Genomic DNA, 21,720 nt, shown 5'->3' with positions numbered 1-21,720 from the left:
AGTGGCTACTTTCCTCACGGTAAGGGTAGAAGAGAGACTTTAGCTATGGTAAGCAGCTCTTCCAGGAGAAGGATACTCCAAAATCAGACCATTGTTTTCTAGTCTTGGTTAGTGCCATAGCCTTTGTACCATGGCCTTCCACTGTCTTGGGTTAGTTTTTGAGGGTACACATGGGCACGCTGTTCTATCTTATTTCTCTTCCACTTGTATTTTCTGAATTTTTCTATAGTTTATATATAAAAGATCTAATTCAGTGCTGTTACTATTCTTAAAATATTTTATTCTGATTATTTATTACTTCTCTTGTAGCTTATCTATTTCTTTATTTCCTTTCCTCACTGGGCTAATTTTCCCTGTTTGAGCCCTTTAGCGTAAAGCATATTGCTTTTCCAGGTAGGGTTGTAGCTTGGCTTTTAAAAATAATAATAATAATAATAATAATAATAATAATAATAAACTGTCTTGGAATTCGCCCCTTTTTCAGATTTGGTAGCATAAGAAACTTTCAAACTTAATCTAATCTAATAAGGTGTATCTCACCAATAAGGTTACACAAAGACTGTCTCTCAAGCTTTTTTCTTTTTCCCTAATTTTCATTCACCCCAGGATGAGCAGAGTGAAAATCAGCTGGTTTCTCAGATTTTTTACCATTTAAAAATAGGGTAACTACTGGAGCTAGTAACTTGTTTTGGCCTTAGATGTACTAGCACGTACAGTTCATTAATCCTCACTAATGTTATGCTATGATGACCCAGTAGCCGAGCTTGCAAGCGACATACACATCATCTGATACATGATGAAAACTATCTACTTTAGTTGAAAATTTGTTCACCCCATCAAAATCTATTGTTGAAACTCATTTCACCCCCATCAGAATCTAAAGTACTCGTATGTTATGCCAAACCATTAAAATAAGCAATATGAGGTTAATTAGAACCAATTACATCAGTGAGTGGAGGGATATTAGGATCAATACATCATACTCGGTCCTCTGCCTCACAATCTAGTCATCTTATACGTAGTGACAAGAATTGTGATTTTATAAGGGTTTAGCAGCAGAAGGTACTAAAGCATGTAAATATTTTGAGGCTCTGTGTGAGGCTTTTGAATCTATAGCACAAAGTGTACATTTAGAGACCTTATTAAATGAAATGCTATTAACATTGGATTGACCTAGGGGGTTAGGTTTAGACTGGCAAAGGGGTGTTAAGGACCAGAATTACCTATACTAAGGGAGGACTCAAGCGATGCCAAGAGCTTGTGAAGCTCAGCACTATTGAAAGATGGCAGAACTGGTGTGTTGTCTAAAGGTGGAGGCATGTCATTACCATTATTATCCCTGATATAATCGACTAGCTTGGTCTTCCTTGGCTTTTCACCTGAGCTTAAGCAAGTTTCCTTTTGTGCTTAGAACTGTTGACTTGATCAGCAACCAATAAAACATACTTTTCCATGAGTGATACTGAGAATGAAACACATTTTTTACAACAATTACTTAATTCAAAATTTTGCCCCGATACGATACTCAAAGGGAATGCAGATCATGATCTCCCAGAAAAAAATTCCTGTGCACATTCCAAGCAGTAATTGTTAACAAAACCCAGGAAGGCATCTTATTATGCAGCATGTAAAAAATCTGGAGAACGTGTGATCGTAGCAGATACGACATAGAAGATGGACAGACAATAAGTGTCTCCCAAAGCAGTTTTGGATTTCATACCACCTACTGCTAGAAGTTCAATTCCATTTTCATTGTTAAGGTCATGTATTTATTGAAGCGAAAGAAAATGAGAAATTCTAAACCTTTTAAAATTTTAAAGTTGTCGATTAAATGTAGCTTCTGGAGAAGCAGCAATATGAACATCAGGGGAAGTTCATGAAAATAATACCCTTGTTAAACACAATAGAGAATTAAGAATATATAAAATATATACAGTTGAATGTAATAAGGAATAAAATATAAAAGCTAATATACAATCTAAAATACTGTATATGTCAAATGCCACTCGCTCTCTCTGAAAAAAAAAAAAAAAGTCTTCACTGCATAAAGATATTTGTAATGCTATTTACAATAAAAATACAAATCAAGAAGACAGCATTCTTATAAGTTACATATAAATCAGGAATTACATAAACATAAGCAATAAAAATCTTCTAAATCAGAAATTACATAAACATAAGCAATAAAAAATCTTCTAAATCAGATATTACATAAACATAAGCAATTAAAAATCTTTATAGGTAATGCTATGAAATCTTACAGTAATACCCGCCAGCTATGGTACTAAAATGATACAGTAGAGGTATATTTATAGTAAAATCCCTTACAATTCTAGTAACATAACAAGATGTTACAAAATATGATATAATTAGTACAATATTATTTTTAGTTTGGTTATTGGTATTACTGTTACTTACTGTATAATCAAGATGTACAAAACTTGTCTTTTTCATAGTTTTCTACAATACCGTATAGGGTTTAAATCTTTAAAGCATGGTATTCATTAAAATCTGAAACATAGTAACAGAACAGTATTAAATATCTGCTGCATATTTTTTTCCAATCTTCATTAAGAAATGTTACATTTTCCAACTTAAAATTTTGGCTAAAAGCTTTTGTATACTGTAATGCAAGTAATTTACACATTGCTTCTATTGTACACAAATAATCAGGGTTACAATACATGTAACTAGGTGCTAGATAATGACAAGAAAGTGCTCAAGCTTTTCAAAAATAATAAAAACTATGGGTATGCTAGATTTTTCCTTAAACCATATACTGTATTGCTCAATGTAAATATATTATTCATATATTTATATTTACTATCATTGTTATGGTAATTTCTCATATTAATACAGTATTGCCAAATATGCTATAAAACACACGTTTCAGTTTCTATAAGGAAGATTAGTAAAGTATATAAAACAAAATTTATGTGTGCAATAAGTAGTATTTTTGTGGTATAAGAAAACAGCCTAACAGTAACATTTCCCAACATTTACAGGTTCTTTCCACCCTTGCACAATGTTTGTTTAAATTTACATCTGAGATAAAACATTAGAGCTAAACAAAGTACAGTAATTGTGTATTCTAAGAAATTTTTGTTGCTTAAATTTTCATCAGAGATGAAATAGTGCTAAACAGTCAATATAACTTTAAAAATGTTAGTAAATTTATATCCCTGTTTTAAGTCTTATGCAAATCTAAAAAAAAATGTTTGAGAATTTTTGTAGCGGAAAAATATGTTAATCAGTTGATTAGAAATCTTTAATCACTTAGCAATACATATAAATTTCACAAAATGCATTATCTTACCCTTCACTTGACATATCTTGACATCCTCAGTAACAAATGTAATATTCTTGACAATTCCTTACTACACAGTATGTATTTTTAGCCCATCTGCAATATGTAACCTTCATGTCCATGTTTATAAAAACTAATATTTTCTTTAAATGAATGAATCATCTTTTTAAATGCCATCTTAAATAGGTATCCTGGTGCCATTGTACTGTATTTCCTTACAGCCTTCAGATAATATTTCAAATCATCATTGTGACCTATGGAAAATTAGAATATGCGTAGCTATGGTCTCCTATAGCAGGCCTTGATTAGAAACAGTTTTAAAAGGCAAAAACACTTATTTGATATCACAGCTTTTAAAGCTATCAAATAGGTGAAATGTTGTTTGCAATGAAATTCTAAGCAATTTTAACTTTGTTGCATAACATGCCTCTTCTACAGTATAAAGCTTTTAGTAGGAATAATAGTGAAGGCATATCTACAGTACATATAACATGCTGAATTACAAAAATAATTAGGAAACTGATTTGTATTTTACAATTTATAATGCTGCAACATGCAAAGGGGAAAAGTTGACAATTATTAGATCCACACAGTACTTCATAAAGATTGGACATTGGCATTTCCAGTTTAATACAGAAGATTCTTAAAAAAAGTGTAACAAAAAAATCCTGAGCATAGCTGGAACACATAGCCAAATTCAATTAATCCAAATATAATATGTTCCAGGGAATATTGGGAAGTGTGTATAGTACAGTATAGTATTGAAAATTATGAATTTGCAGGAGAAAGTTGATATCTAAAAGATCATAATGATTTGGACAAGTGAGGAAAAGAGAATAGGTGCAACCAGTCAGAAAAACATTTTAGACATGACCAGATAGGAACTCAACCTGAAAGTGGACAGAACTCATTAAATATCTAGGTGCACCCATTTGACCAGGCAATGCTCAGTGGGCAAATATAGTTACCAGACTATAACGTGGCAGGGAGCATCGATGACGTCAATCCATTCATGTCAACACATTCATGAACAAAGAATGGAGGGCAAATTTGAAAAACTATGTCTACACACAGGTATTAGTAGACTTGTTCATACTTTGACTTAAAATTTTGCATGTTTTGCCATTCCAGTGCTGTCGGATATCATTGCAATGGTGAACAACAAGATTAAAATGAAAATTTTAAAAAATGTCAATGAAACATTATAATTGCTACACTTTAGAAGAACTGCATAGGGAACCCATGTAATGATTTTACATAAACTGCAAGATGGCCATGAACCAGACTAGAAGAAATGTAAATGAGAATGAACCCAACACACTACATTTTATTTTAAAAAATCATACAACCTTTTATAACTATGAGTATAATATTTCAGTGTGATAAAGCCAAATGCCTTAAAGTAAACATGTTCCATCTGAAATTATGTGCCTGACAGTGTCACAGTTCCTTGCCCAAACTACCTATGAATATGGCAGTGAGGTTGTCAACATGTGGTGTTTTAGCTTCTGACATCATCAGTGCTCATTGCCACTTATTGTTGTTTTCTGGTAACAGTTTGCCTGTTAGACATTGCCCAATTCTGTGTATCCACCTTAACTCTGAACCTGACTACAATACCTGATATACAAACCTTAACAATAGTAACCAAATGTCATCGTGAAAGAAGTATTTAGTGATTAAAACCTTTCCTCAGCAACATCTAAACAAGAAGTTAGGGGATGAATCCAGTCACTTTTAATTCAATGCCTTATTTAGTAACTGTTGATGAAAGTTTCTAAGTCACTTCATAAAGAAGTCTTGATAACAATGTACTTTCTACCAAGACCAAAAATGCAGCTATAGACATCTCCAGAAACCAAACACTTGAAAACCCTAACAGATAAGCTACCCACATCCATAGTATTCCCAAAACTAAAACAACCAATCCTATGAAAATGATAAAACATATGTAAACATATTTTTAATACTTGAAGGTAGAATAAATTTCCATAGTTTGACATTATCCTGCTCAACTTGCAATTACTTATAACACCTTAAGGTTTGGCTTCCCTAAGCCTTTATTAAATTCATTTGACCTTTTCCTGCTCAACTGTCAATTATTTATAGCACCTTGAGGTTTGGTTTCCTCAAGGCTTTAATATATTTAGCTGTAGGTAGCTATAGTTGGAGTCTAGTACTGTACTATTGTAATTGTATTCTTGACAAATCTCCCTTTAAGGAATTAATTGGATTAAATAGGGGCTACAAATTAATCTATTTACAGTAGGGAAAAACTGGTTGCATTTCTATAAATAAACCTAGCCATTATCAGCATACAAAGACCAGATTTGCATTATTAATTTTAACTTTATTTTTATAGTACTACAGTATTTAAAATTTTATTGGCTATAATCAGTTTGGATACTTTTGCGAAACATGATGTAATAGAAGAAAATTGTTCTAGCACTGTCACTGCAACAAGACAAAAGGCACAAGGCTTATATTACAAAGCCAAAAGCACATAATACAAAATTAGTTTTTTTTTCTACCAGATTTTGTAACTACTGTATAAGAGAATTCTGGCTACAATGAAATACAAAATTACTTTTATATTCTTTTTTTCCATTGATTCATTTCAATAAAAGAAAATGCTATGCAATGGCTGTAATATGTATTAATTTTGAACATGTATCAATTGATTACTGTATGATTCTATAATACCTCTTTGTATAGCAGCTCAAATTCTTAATTTACATTTCATCTTTAATATACTCTTTAAAAGATAATTCTATAATTATTATTATCATCATTATTATTAGCTGAGCTACAAGTCTAGTTGGAAAATAAGGAAATTAATAAACTTGAAATAAAATATTCTAAGAACAGATCTTTTATATATAAGCTATAAAAGACTTAGGTTATCCTATTCAACGTAAAAACATTTGCAGCAAGTTTGAACTTTTGAAGTTCTACCGATTCAATTACTGTACCCGATTAGGAAGATCATTCCATAACTTGGTCACAGCTGGAATAAAACTTCTAGTTTATAATGACCTGGAACCATTATAAAAAAAATAAATTACATGTCTTGCTCTTAATGAATGTATAAAATTAAAAGTTTTTAATTTTGTCAAGTGAATTTGCTTTATTACGATTATCTATTTCTACATAATTTCAATGAGCATTTTCGGATAAATATATCAACAATTACATTGATCAAAAGACACTAAAACCTGACCATACTCATTGAAGCACAAATATCTCTGGAATAACAGGATAGTAAAGTAAACTGTGTAACAGGAACATAATTTGGGAGCTGCTATATTCTTGTAGTTGTCAGTAGTAAATTCTTTGGCTTTATTGTTACAGACTGAATAAACTAAGAATGAGAGGTAACTTTAGTCTTGTGAAAGGTACAATTTCTCAAACAAAAATGGAAAATTCTAGATTAAAATTATCTCTATTGGTACTCGACAAACTGGATTTAAGCTTTAAACTTGATGGTTGGATTAATTGCCAAATGGTTTTTGACTAAAGAACTACACCAGTAACCTTTTAGTTGCTTTGATAGCCTTAAAACTTTTATTTATTTGAATCTAATTGCACAGGTATAAATGAAGTTTATTTTCATTAATCTTTTCTTAAAGACTATTTGATATAGCTCTTAACTAAAAAATTTTCATCATTGCAGATTTCTACACAGCATCATTAACAGTTGTGATGGACAATGACAAACTGTAAAATCGTAGTACAGTACATGGCATTCTACTATTGTGGATCTTTCAAAAATTAAGGTAAGTTCAAATAATCATTACAGATGAGCAAAGGATTACTGAACATAATGTTATACTCTAGCATAAAGTAATGAATATTATGGCCAATGATAAAACTGTTAATTCAGAATATATCCTCCTTGTATAAATCTTTTACTTCATTCACATATTGGTATCAATAATGTTATACTGTATACAGGCAGTTTTCATTAATACTGCCAGCATAAAAAAAAAAATTTAAATAAGGTGCCATTTAAAAACATTTAAGCATATTATTTATATTTTATATGATTTTAACAAATTATACATTTGTGCACTGTACAATATATGGCGGTTTTGACTTAATCTGGCAGCTTTTAGGGGAAAAACAATTAAATTTCATAAAATACCTGGAGGCTAATTACCTGGGGAGACTAAAATACAGATCTCTGATTATTGTTCACTATCAACATTGTAGGTGGTGATTGATGCCCATGGGATCTAAACTCTAGTTCCCCACCACAAAGAACTAATATTATCTCTTGCCATCTGTGTATCTTGAAAATGTTTTAATCTCTCTTGCTCTCCCAATTAGAATAGCGGCAATGTATCCCTGCGTGTCATAAGAGGTCACTAATAGGGACGGGACGAGGCGATTGGGAACACCCCCCCCCCCTCTCCTGTATCTTACTCCTGTGAGATATCAAAGAAGTGGAGCTGGGAGGAGAGTGACTGTTTCCTTGCACTCTAGTTTTGGGGTGTCTGAATGTGCATGGATGTAGTACAATAGAGAGTAAAAGATGTGAGATTGGAAGTATATTTATGAATAGAAGGATGGATATATATTGGCTTTGTGTGAAATAAAGCTAAAAGGGAAGGGTGAAGTGGTGTTTGGTTAAGTGACTGGTAGAATATCTGGGATTGAAAGGGGTAAGAGTAAGAGAGGATGTGGCTTTACTGATGAGTGAGTGAATGACAAGTAAAGTGGTGGAATGGAAGGAGATATCTAGATTAATGTGGGTAAGGGTTAGGTTGGGTAGGGATTGTTGGGCTTTTGTTAGTGCGTATGGGCAAGGTTGTGAGAAAGTTGGAGAGCAGAATGAATTCTGGAAAGAATTAACTAGGTGTGTAGAGGGAATTATGTAGTTGTCATGGGTGACTTAAATGCTAGAAGGACTAGGTAGAAGGAATTATGTAGTTGTCATGGGTGACTTAAATGCTAGACTGGGTGCCACAGAGGTAGAAGGTGTCATTGGGAAGTATGGCGTACCAGGTGAAAATGAGAGTGGTGAGAGACAGGTAGATGTGTGTGTTGAGCAAGAGCTGGTAATAAGTTGCAGTTTTTTTCAAAAAGAAAGATAATAACAAGCATATATGGGCAAGAGTGGCAAATGGAAGATTGGTAGAAAGGGCATTAATGGATTATGTGTTGATAACTAGAAGAATGTTTGGAAGATGCATATTTTTAGGGGTATTTCTAACGGTATGTTTGATCATTTTTTAGTGGAAGGAAAATAAGTTGTAGCTAAAGAGGGGGGATAGAGTGGGGGGATGTAAAAGGGAGGTAGTGAAGGTTGAAGAGTTAATAAAACCAGAGGTATAAAGTAAATACAGTATCAAGAAAGGTTGGAAGTGGCATATGACAGATTGAAAGTGAGAGAAACGGTAATTTAGAGGAGTGGAAGGTAGTAAGTAAAAGAAAACTTTGTTGGGATTGCAAGTGATGTGTATGGCAAGAGGATTGTTGGAGGCAGCATGAGGAAGAGTTGTGAATGATGGAATGAAGGAGTGAAGATATAAGTGGAAGAGAAAAAGAGAGCATTTGAGGAATGGCTGCAGAGTTATAGTGTAGAGAAGTATATAAGATATAGAGAGAAAAATGTGGAAGTAAAACTCAAGGTAGCTGAGAAGTAGGTGGCTGACTAGAGGAGGGGTCAGTTCATATGGAATAAGTAGTTTTGGAAAGAAGTGAAGAGAGTAAAGAAGGTGGTTCAAAAATTAAAGTGACAATGGAAGATGGAAATGGAAGGTTGTTAAAAGGAGAGGAGGCAAGGAAAAGGTGGGCGGAATATTTTGAAAGTTTACTAAATGTTGAGGATAATAGGGAGGCAGATATAATTGCTGTTGCAGGTGTTGAGGTGCCTGTGATGGGAGATGAGAATGAGAGAGAGATTACAATCGAGGAAGTGAGGAGAGCACTAGATGAAACGAGAGTAGGAAAAGCACCTGGTATGGATGGTGTGAGGACCGAGATGTTATAGGAAGGGGGTGTGACTGTACTTGAATGGTTATTGTTTAATGTGTGTTTTATGTTGTCAGTGTACCAGTAGACTGGGTGTGTGTGTGTACTGTACCACTATATAAGGGTAAGGGAGATGTGCATAAGTGCTGTAATTCAAGGGGTATTAGTTTGTTGAGTGTGGTTGGAAAAGTGTATGGTAGAGTACTAATCAATAGGATTAAGGAAAAAAAAAACAGAGAATTAAATCTTTGAAGTACAGGGTGGTTTTAGAAGTGGTAGGGGATGTATGAATCAGATTTTTATAAATAGGCAGATATGCGAGAAATATTTAGCAAAAGGCAAGGTGGTGTGATGCGTTTGTGTATCTAGAGAAAGCGTATGATAGAGTTGATAGGGAAGTGATGTGGAATGTGATGAGATTACATGGAATTTGTGGATGGTTGTTGCAAGCAGTGAAGAGTTTCTACATAGGTAGTAAAGCACATGTTGGGATAGGAAATGAAGTGAGCGAGTGGTTCCCAGTGAGAGTGGGGCTGAGAAGGGATATGTGATGTTCACATGGTTGTTCAATTTGTTTGTTGGAGTGGTGAGAGAGGTGAGTGCTTAGTCGAGGCTTAAAACTGATAAGACGTGAGTGATCATGAAAGGGAGGTAAATCAGTTGTTGTTTGAGGATGATACGTACTGGTTGCAGACTCAGAAGAGAAACTTGGTCTATTAGTGACAGAGTTTGGAAGGGTATGTGAGAGAAGAAAGTTGGGAGTTAATGTAGGTATGGGTATAAGTAAGGTTATGAGATGCACGAGAGGGGAGGGTGGTCCGAGGTTGAATGGAGAGTTACTTGTGGAAGTAGATCTTTTTAATTACTGTACTTGGGATCTATTGTTGCAGCAAATGATGGAGTGGAAGTAGATGTACGTCAGAGTGAACGAAAGATGCAGTGTTGCGGGCATTGAAGGGAGTGGTAAAAAGTAGAGGGTTAGGCATGAATGTAGAGTTCTGTATGAAAAAGTGGTTGTATCAGCTGTGATATATGGATCAGATTTGCGGGGAATGAAAGTGACTGAGAGACAGAAATTGAATGTGTTTGAGATGAAGTGTCTGAGGAGTATGGGTGGCGTATCTCGTTTAGATAGAGTTAGGAACGAAGTACTCTAGCGAGGGTGAGAACAGGTGTGAGAAAATATTTAGCAGCTAGAGGGGATATGAATGTGTTGAGGTGGTTTGGCCATGTTGAGAGAATGGAAAGTTGCATTCATCAGCAATAGTTGATGGGAGAAGTACAAGAGGAAGGACAAGGTTTGGGTGGATGGATGGAGTGAATAAAGCTCTAGGTGATAGGAGGATAGATGTGAGAGAGGCAAGAGAGCATGCTAGAAGTAGGAATGAATGGCTACCGATTGTGACGCAGTTCCGGTAAGCCCTGCTGCTTCCTACAGTCAGTAAGGGATTCAGCGTGTGAAACTTCATTTTTGGTGGATAACGGGGGAGGGCGGGCTGTGGCACCCTAGCAGTACCAGCCAAACTCGGCTGAATCCCTCATCAGGCTGGGAGGAGCGGAGAGAGGGAAAGGTCCCGTTTGTTCCCTCGTTTTGATGTCGGCTACCCCCCAAAATTGGGGAAGTGTGTTGGTAAATAGAAATAGAATGGAGCCTCTGCCAACACCACCACCACTTATAAAGTGTATTTTACAGAGGTCAATCTAAAATCATTCCTTTCCATGTGACTCTACTGTGAAATCAGTATCTATTATTTGAGTAGCCTGCCACTATCAAGTCTAAGTATCCCATTTCTGTACTCTAAATAACTTGCCAACACCCGTAACATAGGTGGTTAGAATATTTCCTTTGTCTAGTTCCTCACTGGGTATTCAAAATATCATAAGCTTAAGTGCTTAGAAGAAAATTTCAGTATCATAAAACTTGAAATATGTTTTTCTAGTATTTAAAAACACTTCTCAACAGGTGATACAGCAGTGAAGCATTATTTTACAGATGACAATTAAACATTTACCAATGATAAAAAATGGTGACACCCAAAACCAAACAAGAATAGAAACTGTAGTCCTAAGACTTACAAAAATGTATATTATTGCAACAGATTTTACATAGTCACAGAAACTAGGTTTCAAAGAATACTTCTTATTCTGGCTCATAAATTCTTTGTCATCTAAAACGTGTGTAATTTTAGTCAGTGACTTAAAACATAAGAGCCTGAATCTTTATTAATCAAAGAATTCACCATCATGGTAGCTGTACACAACTGGAACAGAACACAAATACTCCAGTCATTACGGATACCCAACAGCATTCCCTTTTGCTAGTAAAATGCAGCTTCAACAATATTTATAAATATTAAGCTCCTTAAATGCTAGGCTAGCAGTAGTACATACAGCTTTAATCATCGAAACCAGTACCATCAACCAAGCTGCATAATTAACATGAAGTTTCTCTATCCTTCTTTGGCAATAGAATATTTTTGGAGTTAATTTCATATCCAATTTTATAATCCTATTTAACTTGGTTTAACACCATACTCATTTCCAGATCTTTCACCTAGACTCTAAAAGAGTCAAACAGGCTCCAGTATAATCCTTAAGTATTCAAAATCACAAAACTAATTGACACACATTCTGTCCAAAGTGCAACCTATATCCGAGTGCCTTTGAATGGGAGCAATCTATGACATCCACATTCCACAGAGAAGAATTTACTTTTCAATAGCATATGGCTAGGTTCTCAAGAACCTGTGATAAATATGAAAGGACAACAGACATCTGTATTTTTCAAGTCCTTGACATTAAAACATTCCCCCAAATTCCTACAGCTTGTGTTAAACGTTTATTATAATTGTATATATGTCCTCTTCTATGTGGACACATGGTTACCTTAAACCTGATCTATATCTAATTCAACATACTGTAATTACAGTATGTTGAATTATACAGTATCTTTGAGGTCATAGGGATCTTGTTGCCTACAGTCATAATCTCCCTAATAGCAAAAGAACTCTCCCCATCTTTGAGATATTATCATTCTTCGCAGGAATTTCTCCATGAAAATACACCAGGCTGTGAAAAAACATAATGTCTGCTTGTATTGTATACACATAAAAGACCTAGATCTTAGCCTGCATTTCCAACACACTATATCGCAAACCAATTTTTCGTTCTGCTACAACAAAAGAAATGATTAATCAGAGCTGAATAAGCACGTTCCATATATAATCAAACAATGGACTTACAGGAAATTCCAATGAAGTTGAAAGTTCCATGATGTTTTCCTTGGATACAAGAAATCTGCTTAGTAGCAAGTTCATACTTTTGCTTCTTTTTCTTTGCCAATTCCGAATTGACAGGGGTAACATGACCAGTTTTATTTCATTTTTATTTGACTGTTCATATAGCAGCCTTGCAAATATGAACAAAAACAAACTGGTCAGGTTACATCCTCCCAATTCTGAAATGTCAGCGAATGCTTTCATTCTGGACTAAACCTTGGGGAAAAATTTTGAGGTTTCAGCAGTATACTGTTACCACAATCATAACTTCATATACTGGTTGAAATTTAGTGTCTAAACTACAAGAACTGTTTGTTTCAGAAAATAGGCTCCAGTTATCATTCTCATATCGACATTAAGAAACCTGTTGTAATTATTCACAGAATCACTTTTGATGCATCCTTACTACTTGTAAACTGTTAATAAACAATTAACACACCTTATTACAAATACCTGCTAGTGGTTTACAGTATCTAATTTTCCTTCTTCAAGGACTTTTCATAAATGTTGGGGCAAAGCACAATGTATGGAGCAGGTGGGCAACAATGGGATTATGTTTTTCACATTCATTTAATATAATTAGCCTCCAGGATATAATTAATTTAATTACTTTCCACTAATTAAGAGGATAAATCTGCCAAACAGTGTGCATTTTGATAATAAAATTTGATTAAATTACCCGATGTTCATATTGCTTCTTTCTCAAAGCTAGACTTATATCGAAGTTTACTCTAAAACTAAAAATTTCCAATTTTCTTCCTTCAGAAGACTTAGGCCTTTAGTCCAATATTGAGATAATCTAATGACTAATTGAAATGACCACAGTGTGGGTACACTATACCTGCTTTTGTCTTTGTCTTGAAATTGAAACCAATCTCCTATACTCCTGACCTTACTAGTACGTGGGATGGTAGGTTGGCATGTATGTGAACATAAGACAAACAGAATTTTTAAAATAGAATTACTTATTTCTGTGAACCTCCCCTGATGTTCATATGCTGACCCACACACTGATGAAGGAGGGCCAGTTAAAGGAAAGTGATAGGAAATTTATAGCCTTAAAATACCCTAGACTTGCCTCCTAGGCTAGTTCCTATATAAAAAACTATATTCAAAATAGTCCATCTTCAAAATAGTGTTTTTTTTTTTTTTTTTTTCCCCAACAAGTATGTGAAAATTTTCTACGCTTGATCACAAAACACAAACGCTGCTACGGCCTCGGTAGCCCTATCCGAAATAGTTTTATCTAAAAAAGTTGGTTAATACACAATAAAATTCAGATCTTTATGGTCTGCAAACTTCACTTTAAAATTTTTAAGGGTTGCTCATGAATGGCAGAGGCAAGGGACAGTGACATTGCCCCTAGCAATCAGGAATACACTAGAGATTGACCATATATTACATGATCAGCGCCTAAGCCTCCTCTCCACCCAAGGTAGGACCAGGAGGGTCAGGCAGTGGATGCTGATGACTCGGCAGATAGACCTATAGGCTCTCCCAAACCCCCCAACCTTAGCTCACAAGGATGGTAAGGTTGCAGACACTAATGGATGGCACTAACGAGTCTGAGGAGGCCTCGAACTCCCGTCTAGCAAACAACAGACAGAGACGTTACCAATCAGTCTATACGATTTGAAATAACACCTGCTATACTATAGAATATGCAGAGTATTTCAAGCAATCAGGAATACACTAGAGACTGACCATATATTACATGATCAGTGCCTAAGCCTCCTCTCCACCCAAGGTAGGACCAGGAGGGTCAGGCAGTGGATGCTGATGACTCGGCAGATAGACCTATAGGCTCTCCCAAACCCCCCAACCTTAGCTCACAAGGATGGTAAGGTTGCAGACACTAATGGATGGCACTAACGAATCTGAGGAGGCCTCGAACTCCCGTCTAGCAAACAACAGAGAGACGTTACCAATCAGTCTATACGATTTGAAATAACACCTGCTATACTATAGAATATGCAGAGAGTATTTCAAGCAATCAGGAATACACTAGAGACTGACCATATATTACATGATCAGCGCCTAAGCCTCCTCTCCACCCAAGGTAGGACCAGGAGGGTCAGGCAGTGGATGCTGATGACTCGGCAGATAGACCTATAGGCTCTCCCAAACCCCCCAACCTTAGCTCACAAGGATGGTAAGGTTGCAGACACTAATGGATGGCACTAACGAGTCTGAGGAGGCCTCGAACTCCCGTCTAGCAAACAACAGACAGAGACGTTACCAATCAGTCTATACGACTTGAAATAACACCTGCTATACTATAGAATATGCAGAGAGTATTTCAAGCGTATCCTCCACTCTATTACCCCCAAACAGCAATGTCTTAAGTAAACCAGCTGACAAACAATGCCTTTAAAGACCTCCTTTAAGCAATAAAACATTAATGATGAATCAAATAAAGGTAATTACAGTAGCACATCAAATAAAATTATTATCAGTTCTGGGGACGACCTTGCAGCCTAAAAGCCTCTTATTCTTGAACAGTTTTTCACATAAAAAATCAAGGAAATTCACTTAATGCATTACACATGCCCAGAAATACAAATATTAAGTAATGTAATAAAATCAATTGACATATTAACTTGCACTTTACCTTTGAGGGAGTGTCATGACTGGTGTGAGGGAGAAGAGATGGAGGAGGTTACTGCTTAGATGAAGAATCACCCTCCATTAAAACTTCTGGTACAATACCAGGAGTTCTCTCTCTTTCCAAACAGATTCAACTTTGACAAGGAAGCTATCTAATCTAGAGACATTGTCTTATTGTTTTCTATAGAGGGCCATGAAAATGGCCCACTGCAGTGTCATCAAAGAAATCAGCTGCTCGCCGTGCTGAATGTTTGTCCGGAAGATGGATTCCAAAAATACTTTGCACCATTTCCCCCATGTTTGAAATACTTAAAATTTCACTAGATTTAAGACGTTTGGCCAGCTGCCCCTCCTACTCCTCAGCTGAAATATCCTCCATGACCTTGTTGCGACTCCCATTTAGCTGATAGCTATAGTCCACAGGTAGCTTCTAAATATTATCCTGTTTCACCTCCAGCAAAATTGTCTTTCCTCAAGACACATTTCATCTTCAATTGCCTCCTCAGATCCATTCCCGAACACATGGTGACCTGTTCTCAGGCTTCATTTATCATTATGAGGTAGGTGACATTGTGAAAATGGGCTTTCCTTAATAGCTCTGAAAGTGAGGTTGGTGCCTTCAGTAACCACAAAACATTGCTAGAACATTTCCTGAGTCAACAGTATCATGAAATTTGAGATCACCTACTGATGTATGGGGTGGAATTGTGGAGTGGCGTTGGGAGGCAGGAACTTCATAAAGTAGATTTTGAACTCGTGTTGTGTAGGTCATCTTCAAGGCCTAGGATGAGTAGTAACATTTTCTATAACTAATAAGGCTGTAGTTGTAAGCCCTACTAGATGTACTTGACTTCAGGACTGAAAATGTCATTAATCCAGGCAACAAGCCACTCAAGCCTTGGTATTGACCTACTCATGATGTTCAGGTGAATTCTTCTGCACTAGTTTCCTGATTCTCTGAATTTTACATCAGGTGTTGTTTTATTTTGCAAACCCAGCAGACATCAGCACATAACAGGAGAGTTACTCAGTTGTGACTGTGAATTGCTCTCTACTGTTGTAATGTAGGTCCTGTAAAGCATCTTTTTCCAAAACAACCGAATCTCATCGCAATTGAAACCTTTCTCTGGTACATAATGCTCAAATCAAAGACCCTTTTAAAATTGTCAATGAATACCTGTGATGACCTGACATTGGAGCTCAGGGTCTCAGTGTTGCACAACACTATGGATGCCAGTTTTCCTTCTAAAATTCTTGACCCATCCCTGTGTTGCCTTATGTTATTTCTTGTTCTGCCGATATACCAGGCAACTTCTTCCCAAGGTTGGCATATATTACCTTGCCTTTTCACACATGATGTTTTCATTAATAGTATCTCCTGCTAACTACCTTTCGTTATCCAAGGAAGAAACATTTTGGCATCGTCTAAATCATAAGGTCATTGTTTTATTTCTGTTGGAACCCCTCTAACAAAACTTATTGCTTAGATAGCTTTTTTGTTTTTCAAGTTGTACAATTTAACTAGGTGTGTAGAAGGACTGGGTAGAAGGAATTATGTAGTTGTTATGGGTGACTTAAATGCTAGAGTGGGCGCTGGAGAGGTAGAAGGTGTCATTGGTAAGTATGGCGTACCAGGTGAAAATGAGAGTGGTGAGAGACTGATAGACATGTGTGTTGAACAAGAGATGGTAATAGGTGCTAGCTTCTTTAAAAAGAAAGATAAGAATAAGTATACATGGGTAAGAGTGGCAAATGGAAGAGTAGTAGAAAGGGCATTAATGGATTATGTGTTGGTAACTAAAAGAAAATTTGGAAGATTGAAAGACGTGCACGTGTTTAGGGGTATGGCTAACGGTATGTCTGATAATTTTTTGGTGGAAGGAAAATTAGTTGTAGCAAAAGAGTGGGGGAATAGAGTAGGTGGATGTAAAAGGGAGGTAGTGAGGATTGAAGAGCTAATAAAACCGGGGGTAAAAAGTAAATATCAGGAAAGGTTGAAAATGGCATATGATGAGGTGAGAGTAAGAGAAACTGGTAATTTAGAGGAGGAATGGAAGTTAGTAAAAGAAAATTTTGTTGGGATTGCAAGTGATGTATGTGGCAAGAAGGTTGTTGGAGGCAGCATGAGGAAGGGCAGTGAATGGTGGAATGAAGGAGTGAAGGTGAAAGTGGAAGAGAAAAAGAGGGCTTTTGAAGAATGGCTGCAGAGTAATAGTATAGAGAAGTATGAAAAATATAGAGAGAAAAAGGTGGAAGTAAAGCGCAAGGTACGTGAGGCAAAGAGGGCAGCTAACCTGAGGTGGGGTCAGGGATTGGGTCAGTCATATGAAGAGAATAAGAAGAAGTTTTGGAAAGAAGTGAAGAGAGTAAGGAAGGCTGGCGCAAGAATTGAAGAGACAGTGAAAGATGGAAATGGAAGGTTGTTAAAAGGAGAGGAGGCAAGGAAAAGGTGGGCGGAATATTTTGAAAGTTTGCTGAATGTTGAGGATAATAGGGAGGCAAATATAACTGCTGTTCCAGGTGTTGAGGTGCCAGTGATGGGAGATGAGAATGAGAGAGAGATAACAATAGAGGAAGTGAGGAGAGTACTAGATGAAACAAGAGTAGGAAAAGCATCTGGTATGGACAGTGTGAAAGCTGAGATGTTGAAGGAAGGGGGTGTGACTGTACTTGAATGGTTGATGAGATTGTTTAATATGTGTTTTGTGTTGTCAATGGTACCAGTAGATTGGGTTTGTGCATGTATTGTACCACTATATAAGGGTAAGGGAGATGTGCATGAGTGTTGTAATTCAAGAGGTATTAGTTTGTTGAGTGTAGTTGGAAAAGTGTATGGTAGAGTACTGATTAATAGGATTAAGGATAAAACAGAGAATGCAATCTTGGAAGTACAGGGTGGTTTTAGAAGAGGTAGGGGTTGTATGAATCAGATTTTTACAGTTAGGCAGATATGCGAGAAATATTTAGCAAAAGGTAAGGAGGTGTATGTTGCGTTTATGGATCTGGAGAAAGCATATGATAGAGTTGATAGGGAAGCAATGTGGGATGTGATGAGGTTATATGGAGTTGGTGGAAGGTTGTTGCAAGCAGTGAAAAGTTTATACAAAGGTAGTAAAGCATGTGTTAGAATAGGAAATGAAGTGAGTGATTGGTTTCCGGTGAGAGTGGGGCTGAGACAGGGATGTGTGATGTCGCCGTGGTTGTTTAACTTGTATGTTGATGGAGTGGTGAGAGAGGTGAATGCTCGAGTGCTTGGACGAGGATTAAAACTGGTAGGCGAGAATGACCGTGAATGGGAGGTAAATCAGTTGTTGTTTGCGGATGATACTGTACTGGTAGCAGACACAGAAGAGAAGCTTGACCGACTAGTGACAGAATTTGGAAGGGTGTGTGAGAGAAGGAAGTTGAGAGTTAATGTGGGTAAGAGTAAGGTTATGAGATGTACGAGAAGGGAAGGTGGTGCAAGGTTGAATGTCATGTTGAATGGAGAGTTACTTGAGGAGGTGGATCAGTTTAAGTACTTGGGGTCTATTGTTGCAGCAAATGGTGGAGTGGAAGCAGATGTACATCAGAGAGTGAATGAAGGTTGCAAAGTTTTGGGGGCAGTTAAGGGAGTAGTAAAAAATAGAGGGTTGGGCATGAATGTAAAGAGAGTTCTATATGAGAAAGTGATTGTACCAACTGTGATGTATGGATCGGAGTCGTGGGGAATGAAAGTGATGGAGAGACAGAAATTGAATGTGTTTGAGATGAAGTGTCTGAGGAGTATGGCTGGTGTATCTCGAGTAGATAGGGTTAGGAACGAAGTGGTGAGGGAGAGAACGGGTGTAAGAAATGAGTTAGCGGCTAGAGTGGATATGAATGTGTTGAGGTGGTTTGGCCATGTTGAGAGAATGGAAAATGGTTGTCTGCTAAAGAAGGTGATGAATGCAAGAGTTGAGGGGAGAAGTACAAGAGGAAGGCCAAGGTTTGGGTGGATGGATGGTGTGAAGAAAGCTCTGGGTGATAGGAGGATAGATGTGAGAGAGGCAAGAGAGCGTGCTAGAAATAGGAATGAATGGCGAGCGATTGTGACGCAGTTCCAGTAGGCCCTGCTGCTTCCTCCGGGACCTTAGATGACCGCGGAGGTAGCAGCAGTAGGGGAGTCAGCATTATGAAGCTTCATCTGTGGTGGAAATGTGGGAGGTTGGGCTGTGGCACCCTAGCAGTATCAGCTGAACTCGGTTGAGTCCCTGATTAGGCTGAAGGAACATAGAGAGTAGAGGTCCCCTTTTTGTTTTGTTTCATTGTTGGTGTCGGCTACCCCCCAAAATTGGGGGAAGTGCCTTGGTATATAGATAGACAATTTCCGTTGTACTTTTGTACATTTTTCCAGTACTACAGTAATCATCATCATCTTACTGACAAAGCATAACATTGCTTTATGAATACACACATGGTCACTCCTCTTTGAGTACTGTTAAAAAAGTGGAACATAAGCACTGTATGATTATCGTAGTGGCGAAGCAGAAGTGGGTACTCAATCGCAACCCATGAATATCAGGTTAGTGCACTACTAGTCAGCCTGAGTGCTATTTGCTCCCAGTCTGTTACATAGCTTGTTGGCTGATACAAATTTGATTGAACATTTATTCTCATTTACCAATTTAATCATGAGAAATCTGGATTTACTCGCAGATCAAGGGCTTGCCGTAGATCTGAATGAATAGCACGGTTAGGCAATTGATTTGTTTCACAGATGTCAGCATGTCTTAGATTTCTTGTTGAATGTTAAAACCTTCTATATCATAATCTTTTCTTTATACTTAATAAGATTTCATTGTATACCTCTAGGTATTCTTACAATGTTGTCTTTGAGGTGACAGCCGCGATGACTTGAAGAAATCAGAACTTTTAGGTAAATTATTTGGATAGCTTTCATCAATAATCCAGATGAATTCTCTAGGATGTTAATTACATTTGCTTACTTTTGATGGGAGAACCTTTGAACCTGGGACTAAGTAAGGGACTTATTTCAACAGTTGATGTACAGTACTAGCACCTACATTCATATCGTTAGGGAAAACTTGAGATGTGCTAGTGGCTGATGCACAATGCGATCCGAAATTTTATCCAATCACTCTGTTTGCACTAAAACTTTAAAATATCTAATATAGGTACACTGAGATCTATATGACCCATTCAATATGCCACACTATTAATATATTAAACAAGTGGTTGCTATAAGAAGTGCTTACTTCAGCGAGCAGAAGGATATATGACCCAGGCTACCAGCTTGGTCTTCGATGTTTTGATCCATAATCTAAAAGTGGACAAGATTATGACAAACAGCGAAGGTTTCACAATGAACGAGCCAAAGTATGGTAATAAAGTGCATAGTTCTTAGAGAAGTGATAGACTGTAGTGTGCTTTGCACACTAATGATGCACTAGAGCTACTAAGCAAAACTTGGGGAGTTAGGATAGAATCTCTGCCTTTACATGAAGATGCGCTGACCTTCTTATATTGAACCAAAGAAATAAAGTAGCCTATTCTCATTTGGATTTTTCCTGAATTTAGTTAGTTTTGTTATATATTAGGAACATTTGATTTTTTAAAAATTTAATAGGTCACAAATGTATAATAGTATTGTCTGTTGTTCTTTTGAATGAGAAACTGGTTAACATAATTGATAGGCTTATCCCATCTTGAGTCTTAAAATACCAAGATGAAAGACAAACCCTGGTTCAATGAGGATTGTAGATGTGCTTATTTGGAGAAAGAGGAGGATATGGCCTATCATCTTTGGAAGGGTAACAGACCAGATTTGACTTGGAATAACTATACTCGGCCATGAGCTTTTACTCAGTTTATGCTTCAACTGAAAAGGAATACAATTTAACCATAAAAGTAACCCTTTCTGGTACAACCCAGGAACATGAGTGGTGGGCCACCCTTAAATCTGAACTCTTTGTTATAAATATAACAGTTCCTCCTTTACTGTACTTAGAAACCAGATGGTTCTGTCCAAGGGAAAAGGGAACCCTTTTGGCTGATGTGTTCGGCAGTAAATAAAGCTCTTGATGGACTTTGATGCTTATGGAGGCGTAGAAACAAATAGTATCTTTCCTTTGTAACTTTCTTAGCTCCTGTCTTTACATAAAAAAAGTCATCTGTTATTTTCCATAAGTTAGCAAGAATAGGTTACTTTAGCACTTGTTGGAAAATTGGTGATGTTACTCCATTATGTAAATGTCTTTGTGATGGTCAAGTCTAGCTGATTACGATTTTTTATGTCTTTAGGCAAAATTTCTAGATAGGCTGGATGAAGGAAATCCTTTGTTATCAAGTTTGCAATTTAGCTTTCATAAAGGCCTTGGACCACATGATGCCTTTCTTACAATTTCCAATGCTGTATAGAAATTGCTTGATTGTGGTCAGGAAGTTTGTTTGATTGGCCTTGATTTTACTGCTGTCTTTGAAAGCAAGGGCTTCATGATTGACACAGTCAAACTCAAACAATTGGGAGTGGGTGCGTCTTATAGAATCATTATTGAATTTTTAAGCACTAGA

The 21,720-nt window shown here is 36.6% G+C and overlaps 1 protein-coding gene across 1 annotated transcript in view; it reads left to right on the top strand.

Annotated features, from left to right (window-relative positions):
• The window catches only part of LOC137620909 (uncharacterized), a 527,193-nt gene that overhangs the window by 502,219 nt on the left and 3,254 nt on the right, over nucleotides 1-21,720 (top strand). Inside the window, exon 4 of the mRNA XM_068351354.1 lies at nucleotides 6,981-7,083. Within this exon, the coding sequence (XP_068207455.1) occupies nucleotides 6,981-7,001 (21 nt within the window). The 3' untranslated portion in view covers nucleotides 7,002-7,083. The remainder of the gene's footprint in view (nucleotides 1-6,980; nucleotides 7,084-21,720) is intronic.

This window comes from Palaemon carinicauda, chromosome 27 (genome assembly GCF_036898095.1).
Source record: "Palaemon carinicauda isolate YSFRI2023 chromosome 27, ASM3689809v2, whole genome shotgun sequence".
Lineage (NCBI taxonomy): Eukaryota > Metazoa > Arthropoda > Malacostraca > Decapoda > Palaemonidae > Palaemon > Palaemon carinicauda.
The sequence above is the reverse complement of the archived record's forward strand: the minus strand, read 5'-3'. Positions and strand labels throughout refer to the sequence as shown.